The 17,286-nt window shown below is 32.5% G+C and overlaps 3 protein-coding genes across 9 annotated transcripts; all 3 read right to left on the reverse strand.

The window, feature by feature from the left end:
* Nucleotides 1–278: 278 nt before the first annotated feature.
* Nucleotides 279–4,865, reverse strand: LOC140778460 (uncharacterized). 6 transcript variants are annotated; one of them, XM_073123182.1, is made up of 8 exons: nt 4,136–4,517; nt 2,569–2,786; nt 2,238–2,322; nt 1,837–1,891; nt 1,273–1,411; nt 973–1,182; nt 632–872; nt 279–534 (listed from the first exon to the last, which is right to left on the reverse strand). In XM_073123182.1, the coding sequence occupies exons 2-6, from the start codon at nt 2,737–2,739 to the stop codon at nt 1,108–1,110; spliced, it is 525 nt and encodes a 174-aa protein (XP_072979283.1). In that variant the 5' UTR covers nt 2,740–2,786; nt 4,136–4,517; the 3' UTR covers nt 279–534; nt 632–872; nt 973–1,107. The 6 variants fall into 6 exon arrangements, with proteins under 6 accessions (XP_072979283.1, XP_072979282.1, XP_072979285.1 ...); XM_073123181.1 differs by lacking the exon at nt 4,136–4,517 and adding an exon at nt 4,529–4,865 and having other exon boundaries at nt 279–872; XM_073123184.1 differs by having other exon boundaries at nt 279–872; nt 973–1,205; nt 4,136–4,520.
* A 428-nt stretch (nt 4,866–5,293) lies between these two features.
* LOC140778173 (uncharacterized 38.1 kDa protein-like) lies at nt 5,294–7,370 on the reverse strand. Of its 2 annotated transcripts, XM_073122758.1 has the most exons (9): nt 7,105–7,368; nt 6,962–7,017; nt 6,767–6,881; nt 6,568–6,681; nt 6,270–6,457; nt 6,129–6,188; nt 5,849–6,008; nt 5,710–5,778; nt 5,294–5,620 (listed from the first exon to the last, which is right to left on the reverse strand). In XM_073122758.1, the coding sequence occupies exons 1-9, from the start codon at nt 7,258–7,260 to the stop codon at nt 5,522–5,524; spliced, it is 1,017 nt and encodes a 338-aa protein (XP_072978859.1). In that variant the 5' UTR covers nt 7,261–7,368; the 3' UTR covers nt 5,294–5,521. The 2 variants fall into 2 exon arrangements, with proteins under 2 accessions (XP_072978859.1, XP_072978860.1); XM_073122759.1 differs by lacking the exons at nt 5,294–5,620; nt 5,710–5,778 and having other exon boundaries at nt 5,865–6,015; nt 7,105–7,370.
* Nucleotides 7,371–9,146: 1,776 nt separating this feature from the next.
* On the reverse strand, nt 9,147–9,926 carry LOC140779171 (uncharacterized). Its single transcript, XM_073124156.1, has one exon. The coding sequence runs from the start codon at nt 9,899–9,901 to the stop codon at nt 9,464–9,466; it is 438 nt and encodes a 145-aa protein (XP_072980257.1). The 5' UTR covers nt 9,902–9,926; the 3' UTR covers nt 9,147–9,463.
* Between the last annotated feature and the right edge of the window lie 7,360 nt (nt 9,927–17,286).

Genomic DNA, 17,286 nt, shown 5'->3' on the forward strand with positions numbered 1-17,286 from the left:
GCATTAATAATAACTCTCTCTATATATATGGAAGATGCGTGAGGTGATGGTGTTTATCTTGAATGCTTATGCTACTCCAGAAAGCTGTTGACGATTAGCATTTTCCATAAGGGAAAGAATCATAGGAGTCCATCGCAAGGTGTTGGACTATTGTTAATTTTCTTAAAAGGAAAGGCTTATACCCAATTATATGAAGACTTTAACTATTATTAATTAGATCATATCCATATTTTAACGGAAGCTTTTACATTGTTTGTATACACAAACAGTATGCCGATGCTGAAAAGGGCCTTTGCAATTTAAGGATGTGCCTGTAGTGCAAGTGCAGGCAAAATGTCAGGACAAGGAACTTAGAATTTTGCATTAGATCTACAAGAGTCAAAGAAATCATCCAACGAATGGAATAAAAAATACAACAAACAACAAATAAAGTGGGTGTGAAGCCCACTGGCACTGTTTAGTGAGAAAATTTTGGAGACTTTTTTTTGGTACTTGCAAAGTTGAGCTCTATAAATATCAATTCCTGTTCACCATCTGTGAATTGCAAGAACTCGTTAGTTCGTATATTACAATTTACAACAAACTTTTGTTATATACTAGAAATTTATTAAGACGTCCAGGGCTTGAATACCAGACAAATGGAGACATGGCCAGCAATTGAGCCTCTTTAGACTAGCCACAGAACATTAATGTGACACCTGGAGAGAATAGTGAAGTTGCAAATAGAGAGCATCCTTGTTAATCAAAACCTAATTGTTGCCTTAGAATAACCATTGCCATTAGTGTGATGGCAGCAAGATCCAAGCCACTGCTTTAACATAGCATCATCAAATGATACCATAAGCACACTTTTAGCGTTCCTGCTTGTCCTTCTGCCATATTGGAAATGCAACAACAATTAGCATTATACGTAAACATTAGTTAGGCAATTATTAATGATGATAAATATTAATAAATTGTTTGTGACCATACTGATAAAGTTGTATCAAATATTGCACCACATTGGAAGGTAATGTATCGCATTCTGAAAATCTCTGCAAAAATGATCACTTGATTTACTGTTGTAATTCAGATTCGATTAGGTCAATTGAGCGTCAATGGAAGAACTTAATCTTCACAATCTGAGGCTGCACACAAGGCCTTCCACACAGGAATCAATAGTTTGACAGGTGGATGCAATTTCTGCAGGTTCCAATCAACAAGCTCTTCAGGTCATATTAGAGTTGTTCCATTAAGTAAGCTACCGCAGCATTGAAATAGGGTAGGATTTACCATGAAAACTAGCATGAGCTCATCTTCATCACGTAGGATCAAAGCCAAGCTCCAGTAACAAGTAACCGGGGTTACACACTCATTTAGTACTGGTTTTAGAATCTTGCCAATGGGAACGAATCGGCGGTCTATTCTCCCACTAAGAAGAAAAGAATCTAATAAGACAATGACAAAAAATTTATGATGTTGAAGAAGTGAGTATCCGAACATATGCATATACTAATTGTGATAAACAATAAAACAGCTGAAAATTATTCACCACCTATAGTTATTGTAACTATATCTTCTCCTAAAACGAATTTTAAGAAAAAAAATTGAGATCTAATTGGTAAATTGGTAATTGAACTAGTATACTGAAGATCTCACATTAAACAAGTGTCGGGTCAGAATGGCATGGATAGTATGTTCTTGGTTAACTTTTATACACTTAATGCCTACAGTTTACAATCAACATTTCTTTTGCCTAGAGTCTTAACTTGAAGAAAGAAAAGATGAAGAGAGAGAAAAGCAAAACAACTATTGTACCAATTTCAAGTTCCAAACCATCTATTTATTTTGTATTACCTCCAAAAATGAGTTTCAAGTTGCACTCCAAATGCTGGCATAATCACCACTGACTCTGCAAAACATTAGTGCAGTTCTCAGATGGGAGAGATATAAGCCATTTTCATCTCCTACATTCTTTACCCATTTCAAACAAATCTAGAACTTGCTAATCCTCATGCAGCGATTCCGTAACAAATATTTAGAATAAACTGATCTGCTGTAATATAGTGACAAGTGACCCTTGGGTAACATGAGGAAGGTGAATTTAATCATAAGACAGTAACAAAATAGCAGATTATACACAAAAATGAACTTGCAAAAATATTTTCGTTTCAAAATATGACTGATTGGCCCAAGAAAATCAAAGTTGCAAGAAAATGCAAGAGCTGAAGAAGAAATATAAATTCTTACTATCTCACCTTTCTTGACAGGCTTGTACTCCAAACATTTTGCAACCAGAACACCTACAAGAATACTCCATATGGAGCTGACACACACGTGTTCCTGTAGTTTTGAAGTCAAGTAACAAGTTAACATCACATAAGTGATATCCTAAGTTGCAACTTAATTGATGGAAGTTAATAGCCTACTACATTGGCATGTGAGAAGGACTGTTCCTATCTATTATAAGAGAGTAAAATGCTAGTACCCATCAACTTGTATGGTAAATGTAGATTACACATATGCTATATAATATAAAGATTAAAAAGTATTAGAAAAACAATAAAGCATAAAAAAATTGTCAAATACCTTTGCCATTACTGAGTAGTAAATACTTGCAAGAAAAGTAATGGTGCCAACATATGATAAGAGGACCCGCAACCGATTCTTCCTTATGAAGATTTCGTGAACATCTATTGCTTGAGGAGCTTTCTGGCCAAGATGTTCATAACTGTATCCATTAAGAGATTCTGGACCCATAATATATCTCGATGCCAAAATTCTCTATATTTCAAGTAAATAGTGACCTGCATAGATAAAATGGATGGCAATTCATTGGTCAGAATTTACAAAAGCGCTCCTTAAAAAATTGTGATAATACTTCCAAGTTCCAAAGTAGTAGGTTCTTCAATAAGGGGGGAAAAAATGTGTAAACCAATAATAGTATTTCATTAAATTGAAATGTATAGATGCTGCGACCTATACATTGTATTATCAAGAGATATTCTCCCATGCGTCTTGTTAATAGAGTTGTAACCCAGTATAAGACAAAAAAACCTCAAAAATCTTTGTTCCTGTAAAATTTCTTTAAATTCTTCAAGGTTGATTTAATCCCATTCTTTTCCAATTGCAAGATCTGATCCAAAACACTAAAAAATCTCTCCTTTCAATGCCTGATGCATCACACCACAATATTCAACATAAGTTGGCATCTTTAACCAATGTTCTATGCAACTTGAGCCCAGAGTGGTTCTCAAGCATAGCCTACCAATTTCTGTATCTTGAGCCGTACCAAATACCCAAAAAAATAAAAAAAGATCGAATAGTATTCACCAGAAAAAGAAATAATTAGTAATCACTATTCACCAGCAGACTAGGCAAACACTAGAAAAACAACATATCAACACATAAGAACAGAAACAGATTGTAAACGACAAAAACCAATGTTTTGAAAGGCGGCCACGGGCGGCGGTCTAGTGCCTAGGCGAAGGGCGGGTGACAAGGTGATCTAACATTTTTAATATAAAAAATAAATAAACATATATAATTAACTAATTACTGTTTTACACTTTTACTTTCTCCACCAATTAACTCACATTTTGAAAAGTAAAAACTAAAATTACTGTATAGAATAGGAAGACAGTAACTACTAAGTACTAATTAATTGCTGATTTTAAAACAATAATAACAGTAATCGATAATTACTTGCTGACTGACTCTAGTTTATTCACATTTCAAAATCCTCTAATCAGCAACTATATACTTAATTAGCAGGTAATTAGTAATTCCTCCGATTAATATTGCAAGACAGCAAAACACTGTAAGAGAGCTCGGGATTACCATAGCAGATTAAGAGATCTCGGTAATTAGTAATTACTCTAATTAATCCCTTTAGCTGCTTACCATAGCAGATTAAGAGTATTTGAACATTTAAGCTCGGGAAAATTAAAATTTAAAAACAGTAAAAATGAGAAAATGTAACTCTGTAAGGGAGCGGAAGTGAGTGAGAGAGACAGAGACAGAGAGAGTGAAAGAGAGTGGGAGAGAGAGAAAGAATGTGTGTGTGTGTGTGTGTGTGTGTGTGTGTGTGTGTGTGTGTGCGTGTGTGTGTGTGTGTGTGCGCGCGCGCGCGCATGAGAGAGAGAGAGAGAGGTACCGTTGTGGGAGAGACTGAGAGAAGCGAATGGGAGAGAGACCGCCGCCAGCCGCTCGCGACTTCGCAGCGGGAGAGACTGGTCGCCGCCTTCGCTGCCGCCGGCCGAAGAAGAATTTTTTTTGTTTCTAGGGTTTTGGTGTGAAGAGGGATCGAGAGAGAAGCGAGAGAGACCAGATGGGTTTTTTTTATATAGGTTGGTTATTAAAACCCGACCCGCTTTACTTCCACCCGCATCAAGAAATGGCGGGCCGCCAAGGCGGATGGCCGCCATTCGCCGGCGCAAACAGCTAAGCGGGGCGGCCGGTGCGCCGCCCGGCCATGGCGGCCGTCATTTCCGCCATTATAAAACAGTGACAGAAACAAAGTGAAAAGAAAAAAAGAAGAAACGATTACCTAAGAAAAATATTCTCTTCTCTCGCTCTCCCCCGGAGTGGAAAAATCCATCGACGGTTGACCTTCTCTTTCTCTTCTCTCTCTCCCTCTCTCCCAACGGATCTACCACACCCGTTAACTGACGATTCTTTATAGAGTTCCTCCGAAGGGGCTTTCTCGAGGCCGAATCGCTCTTATATTCTGGAGTCGTCGCGCGAGAAATGGGCGAATGGTAGCTCTCAGATAAGGAGAAACCAAGGAGAGATATCTACCTTCGAACCCTAGAAGTCCAATTAGGCTTTACGACGCCACTAGAGGAAGAAACCTCGCGCTCGTCGATCACATCGACATGTTTTTTTAAGAAAAAAATCTTTTCAAGCGGTCGGTGTCGGATATCATTTTAACCCTCCAAATTATACACTGAATCTTGCATTCAGTCAAAAAGAAAGAAATATTGCACTTTAGTCTACTAGAACACCAAGATGTACAGTAAGATGCACAATAGAACTACATGGATTAAAATTGGATATCATCATTGTAAATAACCTATATTTTCTACATGGTCTTCTCTTCTTTCGAGCAGATGTCCTTTTTTTTAATTTGTTAAGGTCCTCAAAAGTGTTAGAAAATTTCATTAATAGATAAGATGTCGATCTACTACGATGTATCATCATTTGTAAATTATCTATATTTTTCTCATAACATCTGCAAGATTAGAAGTACATTGATGCACCTCAAACTGAAATAAACAAAAAGTGAACTCTATTATAGCTTTACATGCATTCATTCCCATTGTAATAAGCCTAAGTTCTAAGATTAGTTAAATCATTACACAAATGTATTTTTCGTTATACCAATCGTTTGTACAACAACATTAATGATCCTTCCTTGCAATCTTATATCGAATGAATGACGACGTTTAATACATTCCAGTTGTACATAAACAACAATAGCTTTCAGATATCTCAGCTCATTCTACATCTTGGATCGAGTTACCCCTGATCTGCCTTCTGATTAAGCTCCATTGCGTCGATCTTTTCTCCATTCCCATGGCTTCTCAGGGTTCTTCGACGCCCACAGGCCTACTCCAGCGGCACGCGCCTCTTTCTCCCACTACAATATCTCATCATTCCAGCAAATTTTAGCATTTAATATGTTTAAGACTTCGTTACGAGTAAATTAGTTACATAGATCATCCTTACCGTCGCAAGCTCATGACGCTGATCATATGCAAGATAGTGCCAAGCAAGCCCTTTCTTCAGCATATGTTCCTGTGTGCAGAAGTTTATGGAATCATCAGGCTATGCAAGTCAATCTGTGCAACATTTTGTTCTTTGTTACCTGTACAAAGACTCCATTGCAGTGAATATCTCCTACACTACGGCCATATCTATCATCTCCAAATACATAGACCTTCAAGCACTTCCCTTGTACCAGTCTCACCAACTCCTCCTTGGCCTCCTGCCCATATGGCATTGAGCTTTCCGGTGCATCAATTCCCCTGTGTCCTTCCCATGATCGTAGACAGTATGATCAATAATTGCAAGATCACTACCCACATCTTAATTTTACCTCAAAAAATCTCCTCATTTATAACGAATTCAAGAAAGAAGGTGCATACCTTAGTCTGATACGATATTTTCGCGCAAGGATGTCTTCACCCTTTGAGTTGGGCAGTACCCTGCAACAGAAGTTAGAGATCAAGCATCTTGAGCATTTTCTGAAGATGAATTCAGGACAAGGTATATGAGTTGAGCTTGACCTATATCCAGCATTAACTATGATCTTCTGAAGTGCATCAGCCTTCTGATAGTTCCTGACTGCCCTGGCCTTAGCCCTCTCGATCGCCGCCTCGTGTACTTCTAACGGGACTTTCCCAGACTCTTGCGGGCTGGCCGCGTCGACATACACTGTTACTGTATCACCATCTGCAACAGCCTTTGCATCCACCTAAAATTAGTATACAAGCAAAGAGTTTGATTAGATTCAACATTTCCTTGGTGTTTACTCTCTCTAACTTCTATCATATGATGTTTATGCTATGATGAGCAGTATCTCACAGGGAGTGTTTGCAGCTCATACTTGACTCCCTCAGGCCTAGATGATGGTGGTGGAATCACTGAGCCTTGTGCAAGAGTTTGTGAGGAAGGAAGACCGTAGAAAGCCAAGAGGCCCTAAAGAAGAAGACAACTGAGTTAAGTATACAACTACGAATTACATCTAATTGCATTGAGGAATTAAGTTTAAGTTAGCTTCGACCTCCACATCTGCCTTGTGGTGCCTCTTCAGAGTCTGGACTACAAACCTAGCTGCCTCTTCTGGCGTCCTCGGCGGCGGATTAGCCTCCCGCCAAGCTTCTAGCAACTTCTTGTACCTGAAAAAAATTGCAAAGATTCGTTCAAATCTTTCCAAGTAGCATAAAAAGGAGGCGTAGGATTGGAAATGGTGGAGTACCAGTTAGCCTGTGCTTTCTTTGAGGAGACTACATGCTGGGTTAGCCCGTCTGGGACCTTGAATCCATCACACAAAACCAACGAGATCAAGAAATGATGATGATGGTTTTAATGAATAATGCATCATGGGCCTAGCATTATTACCTGAGACGTGGCATCAAAGTGCAGGAGATCTTGCGCGAGGGCCGAGACGCCGACGGTGGCGGCGGTGACGCCGTGGGGGCCCAAGAATTGTGAGTCGTTGGTGGATGTGGGCTTGGAGCAGATCCCACAGAGGAATCGGATTAGGCTGTTTCCCATCTCCTCCTCTTCTTCCGATTAGAATTCGTCTATTCCTCAGAGAAGAAGAGGAAAGGGAAGAGAGAGCGGAGGAGAGAGAGAGAGAGAGAATTTTGTGAAGGGAGAGGAGGTGGACGAATCTAGCTCGCTTATCAATGAAGGAAAAGGAACGGGGAAGTCAACGTGAGCTAGATCTGACACATGGAGTAGCTCCATTGGTCAATATGTGTATGCCTTGTGAGAGAATGCCACATATCCTGATATCCAACATATAGGAAAGATCTCATCTAAGTTTGTTCCACTTTTTTTCATGGGTAACCAATTAAATTTTGGCATTATTACTATAAATTAATGAGTATTTGACCAAAATATGCCTCCTCCCCAAAATATCTAAACAGGTCTATTTCTGACATATCAAAAAAAATCCGAAGCTGCATTGCATCTTACCTTTGAATCTAAAAGTGCTAACAATCTGCTAAACTATAGAATAAATCAGTGTTTTTTATATCAAGATTTGATGTGTTTGCCACGGTAGTAAGATAAGATCTATGATTGAATCATGAGCACAGATTAAGCTTCGAGAGAAACAATGTTTTGTATATCAGGTGAAGCATCATTCGGCGGCAACAATCTTAGAAACGGACTCGCTCGTGACCGCTAGAATTCTTCGGGGCGAGAACTCTAGTCCATGGCGCATCAGAAACTTGGTCGAGGAGTGTATGTGTCTCATGCGTGGTATCCGATGTGTCCGGGTTAAGCATGTTGGTCGGGAGGTAAATAGGGTAGCAGACTGGGTCACTGCCCAGTGCCCAGGGATGTATTTGTTGTGGTCGGACTTGGATTGAACCAAATGGACCGATCCCCCTTGAATTATGTAAGCTCTTACTTTTGGACTCCACTCGGGCTCAGCTAGGGGTGGGGTAAGCTAATATAGCTCATCATTTTAAAAGTATCAGGTGAAGCATTGAAAATTTCAGCACTTTAGTTGTAGTGTCAAATCTTGTTAATTATTTTTTGTGACAATTGATGTGTTCAAAATATACAACTTTAGTTATTAAATCTGAGTGTCGGTGACGATTGATGTGTTCAAAGAAATAATTCTATCTCCTTTACTCTTTGTGTATTAAGATTTATCGTTGTAACCTTTGAAAGTTATAATCATCTTCGCCTGCTTATCAGCTTTCCCTTAAAAAATAAGTAAGATCAATTCAATTCCTTCCACAAATTTTCTAAGATGTGCAAGCTGATATTTAACATGCTTACTTGCATCTTTAGGGATGTTATGGATGACTTCTTGTGAATACTTTATCCAAGAGTCTTATTCAGTTGCTATCTAATTAACAATTAATATTTGCCATATTATCCTTAGTTGAAATACCCTCACTTGGTCTTTCACTTATAATGAGCTCTTTCTAGTATGCAAGTCAAATGCAAATACTTTAATACCCCATTCTAATTTCTAATGTTAATCCTACGGTCAATATAATATAGTCACTTTCTCTCTTCTTTTTTAATATCCAAAACCAGTTTTCCAATTCCCTTTTAATCATGGATTTAGAGACTAAAAAATTACTGAGAATTAGTTCTATATACACGTCCTCCTTTTTAAAAACATATCTAATTTCCCTGTTTGAATCTAAAACAATCATCCAATAACAAGAGATTAACTTTTAATTAGATTTAAGTCTATTCTATCTGATTACAATGATAAGAGACTATGGCAAAACTCTCTCATCAACTCTCATAATAGGCTTAAAAGGTGATTAATTTTTTTAATATAAAATAATAAGGTTTTTTTTTAGTTTCTCTCGCTAACTGATATAGCCATATAGGAGATAATTAGTATAAAATATCCTTTATACTTTTAGGACGACTAGGTTTATATTTAATACTAAATACTCACATTAGAACGAGGCGAGTGTACTAATTTGATCTCATACTACTACTTGCCATTATTTAAGTACAAGCCCATATGATTACAATTAATATCTGCCCCTATCTAATATCTATTCTCCTTTAAAAAGTCTCTCCTTTTAGAAGACCTCGAGCTGATCGATCTCTCTTCTATCAAAGAGAAGACCATCGTAAAAATACAAATAATTCCAGTCATCACTCACTTCCATAAGTGAGGGGAAAAAAAACCCAATGGTTTACGTTAATACTTTCGAGATCTGAATTTGCTCGGATATCAATTGAAAATTTTACTGATTTTGATGGGATCGACTCAAGAGTCTTCGTTAATACTCTCGAGATGCGGTCGCCAAACTGTGATCCGACTACTCTGATGCCGTCGGTGGGCGGGCTTTCTCTCCGATAAGATCTCGGCTAAGTAATTATCATCTTCTACTAGCTTACCATTATTTGAGTGCTTCCTTTTGTGGATGTGTTTTCTTCTCTTTTCTGACGTTGATGTGACAGGGATAAGAAAATAAATCTGTCCGCGCTTGAGCTCTGATTCAGGAGACACGATCAGGATCCGACGGACGAGGCCTTGCGAGCATGGCTTGCTCAACATGTGGCGAGGATGAGCGGCGAGGATCTCTCCGGCTGAGATCGGACGGCTGTACTCGTCCACGTGGCCGTTCAGGTGTACAACTCGGACCAAGTCGAGTGCACCGCAGGGGAGGACACAAGCAAGGCAACATCTAAGATTGTTACCCATCTCTCTGTCTCTATCTCTCTCTCGATCTCTACTTTGATTCCTTCTCAAAGTATGATTGAGGTGATTTATATAGGAGTTTAGCCATCAAGTAAAGTGACGAAAGTGCCCTTGAGCATATTATAACGAGTGTTAAAAGGTGGGCTGATGTGTTTCCCAACCTTATCGAAGTACTAATTAAAGGACAGAAGCACTTCTTCCATGTTCAGATATAGGGTTAGACAAACTATGTCAATATTAGAGTTAAGAAAAAGATATATTTTACCACCTTGTGAATAGATCACAATCTAAAGAGTTAATTTTCTTACCATCTTAATTTATATACAATCTTTAGTTTTTTTCTTCCATACTTAGCGGCAGAAATAATATTTTATTAAAACCTGTCACACTATTGATCAATTTAATTTTTATATATACAAAATACAAAAGTGAGAAAAGTTGAGATATTAAACAGTTTTCACTATATATATATGTACATATACATAGTATTTTGTATTAAAATTAATGTCTTATAAGTTAGAACAACATGGAATAACCACCTGAATGTAAATTATAATTTCTCCTAGAATTAACTAGATATGAAAATAATTAAATATTGCTTTACTTAATCATTACAAATGCTCTCTTATTTTTATCTCCAGTTTCTAATGTAAGATTAATATTCATGTCAAGTCTCACCAGGCTTTACTAGTCAACACCCATCCTTGATTTCAGGTCAAGAAATCTCACAGCAGCCATCTGATTGCCATCAGTCCAGAGATGAGAGACATCCCCCCCTAACATCTTGCCTTGATTCAAGGCTAGTTTGTCTCTTCTTTGAAACCATGAAGACTTAACTTTCAGACCATTGAAGTCCAATAATAAGTGTGAATTATATTTATAACTCTAAGCCTATGGAATTATTGGACATAGATGGCTATATATATGTATATATAAATGAATTGTAACATTACTACCTGTGTTAAGAAAGTTATAAATGTATAGGTCAATGACATCTAGGTCTAGGTGGAGTAACAACAAAAATATTCATATAGAGTGAGTAATATTTAGGACTTTGGCTTTATGCAGACATTTTTGGCTGTCTCAATAATTTTATTCTCTCTCTATCTATCTACTTATCTATGAAGAACATGGGTTGCAATGGAAGACTAAACCTAATAATTGGTTGTGATCTAATGAGCTAGCTAATAGCTTAGGACAGTGGTTGGGAACATTTAACTACTCTTTTCCAGCATTATTATATGTTTATTTCATACACCTATGGAGGATTTGTGCCCATGCTATGCAGAAATTTAATATGCCTATAACATTGAAAATGTTCATAGCTAATTGTGGATGTTCTTGAGCTGATATTGGAAGGGTGGTAAGTTTTTATGGCATTTTAATAGATCCAAGATAGGAGATTAGGAGTTATATTTATATTTGGGTCAAGTGGTATTAGGTTCCAGTAGGATAGGATTGAGATTAGTTAGTAGGTCAAGTTTCAATTAACTAATATAATTACACAATGTGTTTATTAAACGAGTTACATGACTCATCTATTTAACCTATTTAATAAACATATTAAATAGTTAAATATATTTGATTAATTGATTAAATTGGTTCAAGTATACATAGATTATCGGATCATAAATAAATTGGCAAGTTACAAACATATTAAATAGACTGAAATAAATTTTTTTAGAAAAAGTGAGAACTTAATAATGTTCTAATTAAACAAATATCATTAAGATTCGTATATGAAAACACTTCTATAATATGAACATCTTTAGCTAAGTAAGCATTATCGTATTAGAATGGATTGAGATAATATTATTATATCATATGAAAATTATCATACTTAATCCAAGACATACTTAATCCAAGACATATTTGAAGTAAGTAGGCAAAATCTATTTATTTTTTATTGATTATAGATATAGAGACGATAGGTCGGACAAAGGGTCAAGTTAGGTAACTAAGAAAATAAACAACAATGAGTCTAAAATATATGCACATAGTATTCTAATAAAATATTTACCAAATATTAACCTTAATGTTTATGGGGAATAAAGTAAAACTCAACCACTGAGCTATAACGATAGCATATATAAGCAAAATCTTATTTTTACTTAATATTATTGTATTATATAAAAAATTATCACACTTAGTCTAAAATATATTTAAATTAAGTGGATACAATCTATTTATTTTTTATGAGCAAATAAGTTATAGATTGAACAAAAGACTTGGCTACCCTCTCCAATATATAACAACTAGGTCGATGATACTAAGAAAATAAATAATAAGTATAAACTATGCACATATAGTTCTCTAATAAAATTTTTTACCAAAGACTTAACCACTGAGTTATAATACTAATATAAGTGGGCAAAATCTTATATTTATTTAATATTATTATATTATATGAAAATTTGTCATAGTCTAAGATATATTTAAATTAAACAGTCAAAATCTGTTTATTTTTATCCATCATAAGCATATATGCTAAACAAAAGATAGTGCTAACTCTCCCCCGATATGTAAATTGAACAATTATATTAATAATTATCAGAAAATAAACTACAATAAGTCTAAACTATGCGCATATAGTGTTCTAATTAAAAACTCATCAAATATCGATCTCAATGTCTATAAGAAATAAAATAACACTCAATCATTAAGCTATAGTGATATCATAAGTGGGCAAAATCTTATATTTACTTAATATTATTATGTTATATAAAAATATCACACTTTGTTATAAATATATTGGAATTAAATTAATAAAATATATTTCATATAAGTTTTATAGTGAACAAATGGTCGAGCTAGCTCTTTCTGATATATAAGTTGAACAATTAAATCAACAGTCCAAATGAACCATAATAAGTCTAAATTATACACATATATTACTATAATGAAAAATTTACTAAATATTAACTTCAATATTTATAAAAATAAAATAAAACTCAACCATTAAGCTATAGTTGTGGCATAAATAAATAAAATTTTACATTTACTTAATATTATTTTGTAATATGATAAATTCTCACATTTGGTTTCAAATTAAAGTTGACAAAATTGATTTATTTTTTATTGATTATGAGCACATAAACTAGCAAATGATCGAGCTAACCCTCTCCGATATATAGATTGGACAACTGGGTAAATACTCGTAAGAAAATAATTTACAAACATATTGAATGGATTGAGATAATTAATTTTATAAAAAAGTGAAAACTTAATAGTGTCCCAATTAAACAGATGTCATTAAAATTTGTATGTAAAACACTTATACCACATGAGCCTCTTTAACTAACTAGCACTATTATATTGGCATGAGTTAAGCTGATATTATTGTGTTGTGAAAAATTATTATACTTAATCAAAGATATATTTGAATTAAGTAAGAAAAATCTATTTATTTTTTATTGATCATGAGTATATAAATTATAGGTCGGATAAAAGTTGAACTAGTCATATCTAATATATATGTTGGACAACTATGTCAACACTCCTAAAAAAAGATTAATCACAACAATCTAAACTATACACACATAATGTTATAATAAAAAATTATCAAATATCAACATTAATGTCCATAGAGAATAAAATAAACATGAGTCTCAACCACTAAGCTACAATAGTGACATAAGTGGACAGAATCTTATATTTACTTAATACTATCATATTATATAAAAAATTTATCACACTTAGTCCAAAATATATTTGTTTTTTTTATCAATAATTAGCATATAAGCTATTAACCGGACAAATTGCCTACCTAGCTTTTTTCAATATATAGGTTGGACAACTAGGTCAACAACCCTAAGAAAATAAACTGCAACTATTAAAAATTTAACAATATCGACCTCAATGTCTCTGGGAGAATAAAGTAAGATTCGACCACTGAGCTACAATGGCGGCATAAGTGAGCAAAATCTTATATAAACTTAATATTATCACATTATTAAAAAATTATCACACTTAATTTAAAACATATTAAATTAATTAGGTAAAAATATTTTTTTATTGATCATAAACATATAGGCTATAGGCTGGACAAAGGGTTGAGCTAGCTCTTTTTAATATATAGGTTGGACAATTATCATAAGAAAATGAATTTCAACGAGTCTAAATCATATCTATATAGTATTCAAAATTTCAATGCCTATGAGAAATAAAATAAGACGTAACTACTAAGTTTAGTGGTGTCATAAATTGATAAAATCTTATATTTACTTAATACAATTGTGTTATATAAAATTATCACATACTAAACCATATCTATATAGTATTCCAAACTTCAATGCCTATGAGAAATAAAATAAGATGTAACTACTAAGTTTAGTGGTGTCATAAATAGATAAAGTCTTATATTTACTTAATACAATTGTGTTATATAAAAATAATCATACAAAGTCCAAAATGTATTTGAATTAAGTTGACAATATCTATTTATTTTTAATCAATCATGAGCACATAAACTATAGGCTGAATAAAATATCAGGTTATCCATATTTAATATATAGGTTAGACATTTAGTTTAACACTCATAATAAAATAAATCACAATGAGTCTAAACTATTTGTATATAATATTTCAATAAAATTTTTACTAAATATAAATTTCCATATGAAGAATGAAGCAAGACTCAATCTCTTAACTATAGTAGTGATATAAATATGTAAAATCTTATACTCACTTAATATTATAATATTATATAAAAAATTATCACATTTACTCTAAGATATTTGAATTAAATAGATAAAATAAAATAAACTAAAATGAGTTTAAACTATGCGCATGTAGTATTCAATAAAAAAATTCAAATATAAACCTCAACAAGAAATAAAGTAAGACTTAACAACTGAACTATAGTAGTGTCATAAGTGGGTAAAATATTATATTTAGTTAATATTATTGTGTAAAAAATTATTATGCTTAGTCTAAGATATATTTAAATTAAGTTGGATAAATTAAGTTGGATAAATTAAGTTGGATAAGCGCATATTCTTAAAGGCTAATAAATGATTATGCTAAATCTCTCTAATATATAAATTAGACAATTATGTCAATAATCCTAAAAAATAAATCACAAAGAGTCTAAACTATATTTATATAGTGTTCTAATAAAAATTTTACTAAATATCGACTTCAATATCCCTAAAGAATAAAGTAAAACTCAATCATTGAGCTATAGTGGTATTTTAAATATATAAAATCTTATATTTAATTAATATTATTATGTTATATAAAAGATATATTTAAATTAAGTGAATAAAATCTATTTAGTGGCTGGATAGCCCTATTTGATATATATATTAGAAAACTAGATCAACACTCCTAAAAAAATAAATAACAATGAGTTTAAATCATGCATATATAGTGTTCAATATTTATCTTAACGTCTATGAGGAATAAAGTAAGACTTATCTATATTAGTGTTATAAGTTTGCAAAATCTTATATTAAGTTAATATTATTGTGTTATATGAAAAATTTCCATACTTAATCTAAAACATATTTAAATTAAGTTAGTAAAATCTATTTATTTTTAATTGATCATGAGCATATAGTCTATAGGCTAAACAAAAGATCGAGCTAGCTCTCTTTGACATATAGATTAAATAAGTAAGTCAACATTCAAAAGAAAATGAACCACAATAAGTCTAAACCATACGCATATAGTGTTTTAATAAAATTTTTACCAAATATCAGCTTTAGTAACTATAAGGAAATGAAATAAAACTTAACCATTGAGCTATATATAGTGGTAGTGTAAGTACGCAAAATATTATATTTATTTAAGAAAAATACAATATCATTATATTATCGTTAAGTATGGACTTACGGTTTTAATTTCCCCAATATTTCGATGTTAGATTTTTGAGATTATTAGACAAAGAAGCATATTCTTTCTCATATTGGATAATAAAATGATTTCTTATTTTCTAATTTTGATGTTAATATAGTAGGAATAAAATAAGAAAAGACACTCAAACAAGATTTTGCATCTCTATAAAGCAAATCAATTTAGCTCAACTTTAATTTATCTCGTTGTATTTTAAATTTAAGATCTATTTTTTAGAAAGCACTTATGAATAAAAATTGTAATATTTAGATTTTTTATCTAAAATTGATAGTGTTTTTCTACTAGTGCCAATATTTTTCACAGTGTATACATTATAAAATAACTAAGAAAAACTTCTATTATCATCAAATTAGACTTTCTAGAGATAATTCATTTAATATATAAATAAGTCATTGGGCTGATTTAATATATAAATAAAATGACTTTGCGTTTTCTTTTTATATCCTTTCATTTTTTAGTGATCACGATACAAACTCTTTCAAATATTAAATTCAAAATTAATATTTTATAATTTTTTAAAACTCTACTTCTAAAAAGAGAGAGAAAAAGAAAGTAATATTATTTTTATCCATCTGATTAGTATTCAATTTTTTAATATTTTTTTACTAAAATTTTTAACTGAGGAGGTAGAGTGATATAATTAGATAAATGTATATATGTTTATTTTTTCTTAAGAGAATGAAAATGATATGAAATGATAGTTAATGGGTCAAAATATATTTAACTCAAATTTAAACTAGAAAATATGCCAATATTAAGAGTTACAAAAATATATAGGGAAATAAACCAATCATTTGGGGGCATTTTTAATAATTTCTGTTTTGGATGGATAAAAATATAAACTTATTTTATCATATTTTTTAATACAATATTACGACTAAGTAATAGATAGAGACTAATATGTGATGTGATACTTGTGAGAACCTACTTTTATTAATAAATTTTAAGCCCTTTTTTTATTAGGGTTCATCAATTTAATTAGTTATCACAGTTATCCGTATCGCCTAGTAATTGGATCCTATTAATTTATAATAGTTGTTATACGTTCAATTTTCTTATAAATATTATAACACTTTAGTTGATCAATAAAACTCTTTTATATAATTATGAATTTATTATTCATAATTTATAATTAAACACTACCAAATCTTATAGAACTAATACCATGCATGAGTAATATTTTCATGATATCGGAGCACTTTTTATTTTATTTTTATTTTTCTAATTTAAAGTTAGAATAATAAAAAGATCTTTCCTAGTATTGCAATGAAATACAAATATAACTTTCATCTAAATTATAAATAAAAATATATTTAACACTACCCATGAATTATCTTATTTTTCAATCAATTTTTCTTAGAGTTAATATTTAGTGAAGTTTTCACTAAAACACTATGTCCAAATAGTCCATATTTTAGGAGAACTAGTTCAGTTGTCCAACTATATGTATGAGAGAATTGGTCATTTTATCTAATCTATAATTATCATATTAATTCATAATTTATTAATAAACAAAAAAAGAAACTCGGTTA

This window comes from Typha angustifolia, chromosome 15 (assembly GCF_048772165.1).
Source record: "Typha angustifolia cultivar Huaian chromosome 15, ASM4877216v1, whole genome shotgun sequence".
NCBI lineage: Eukaryota > Viridiplantae > Streptophyta > Magnoliopsida > Poales > Typhaceae > Typha > Typha angustifolia.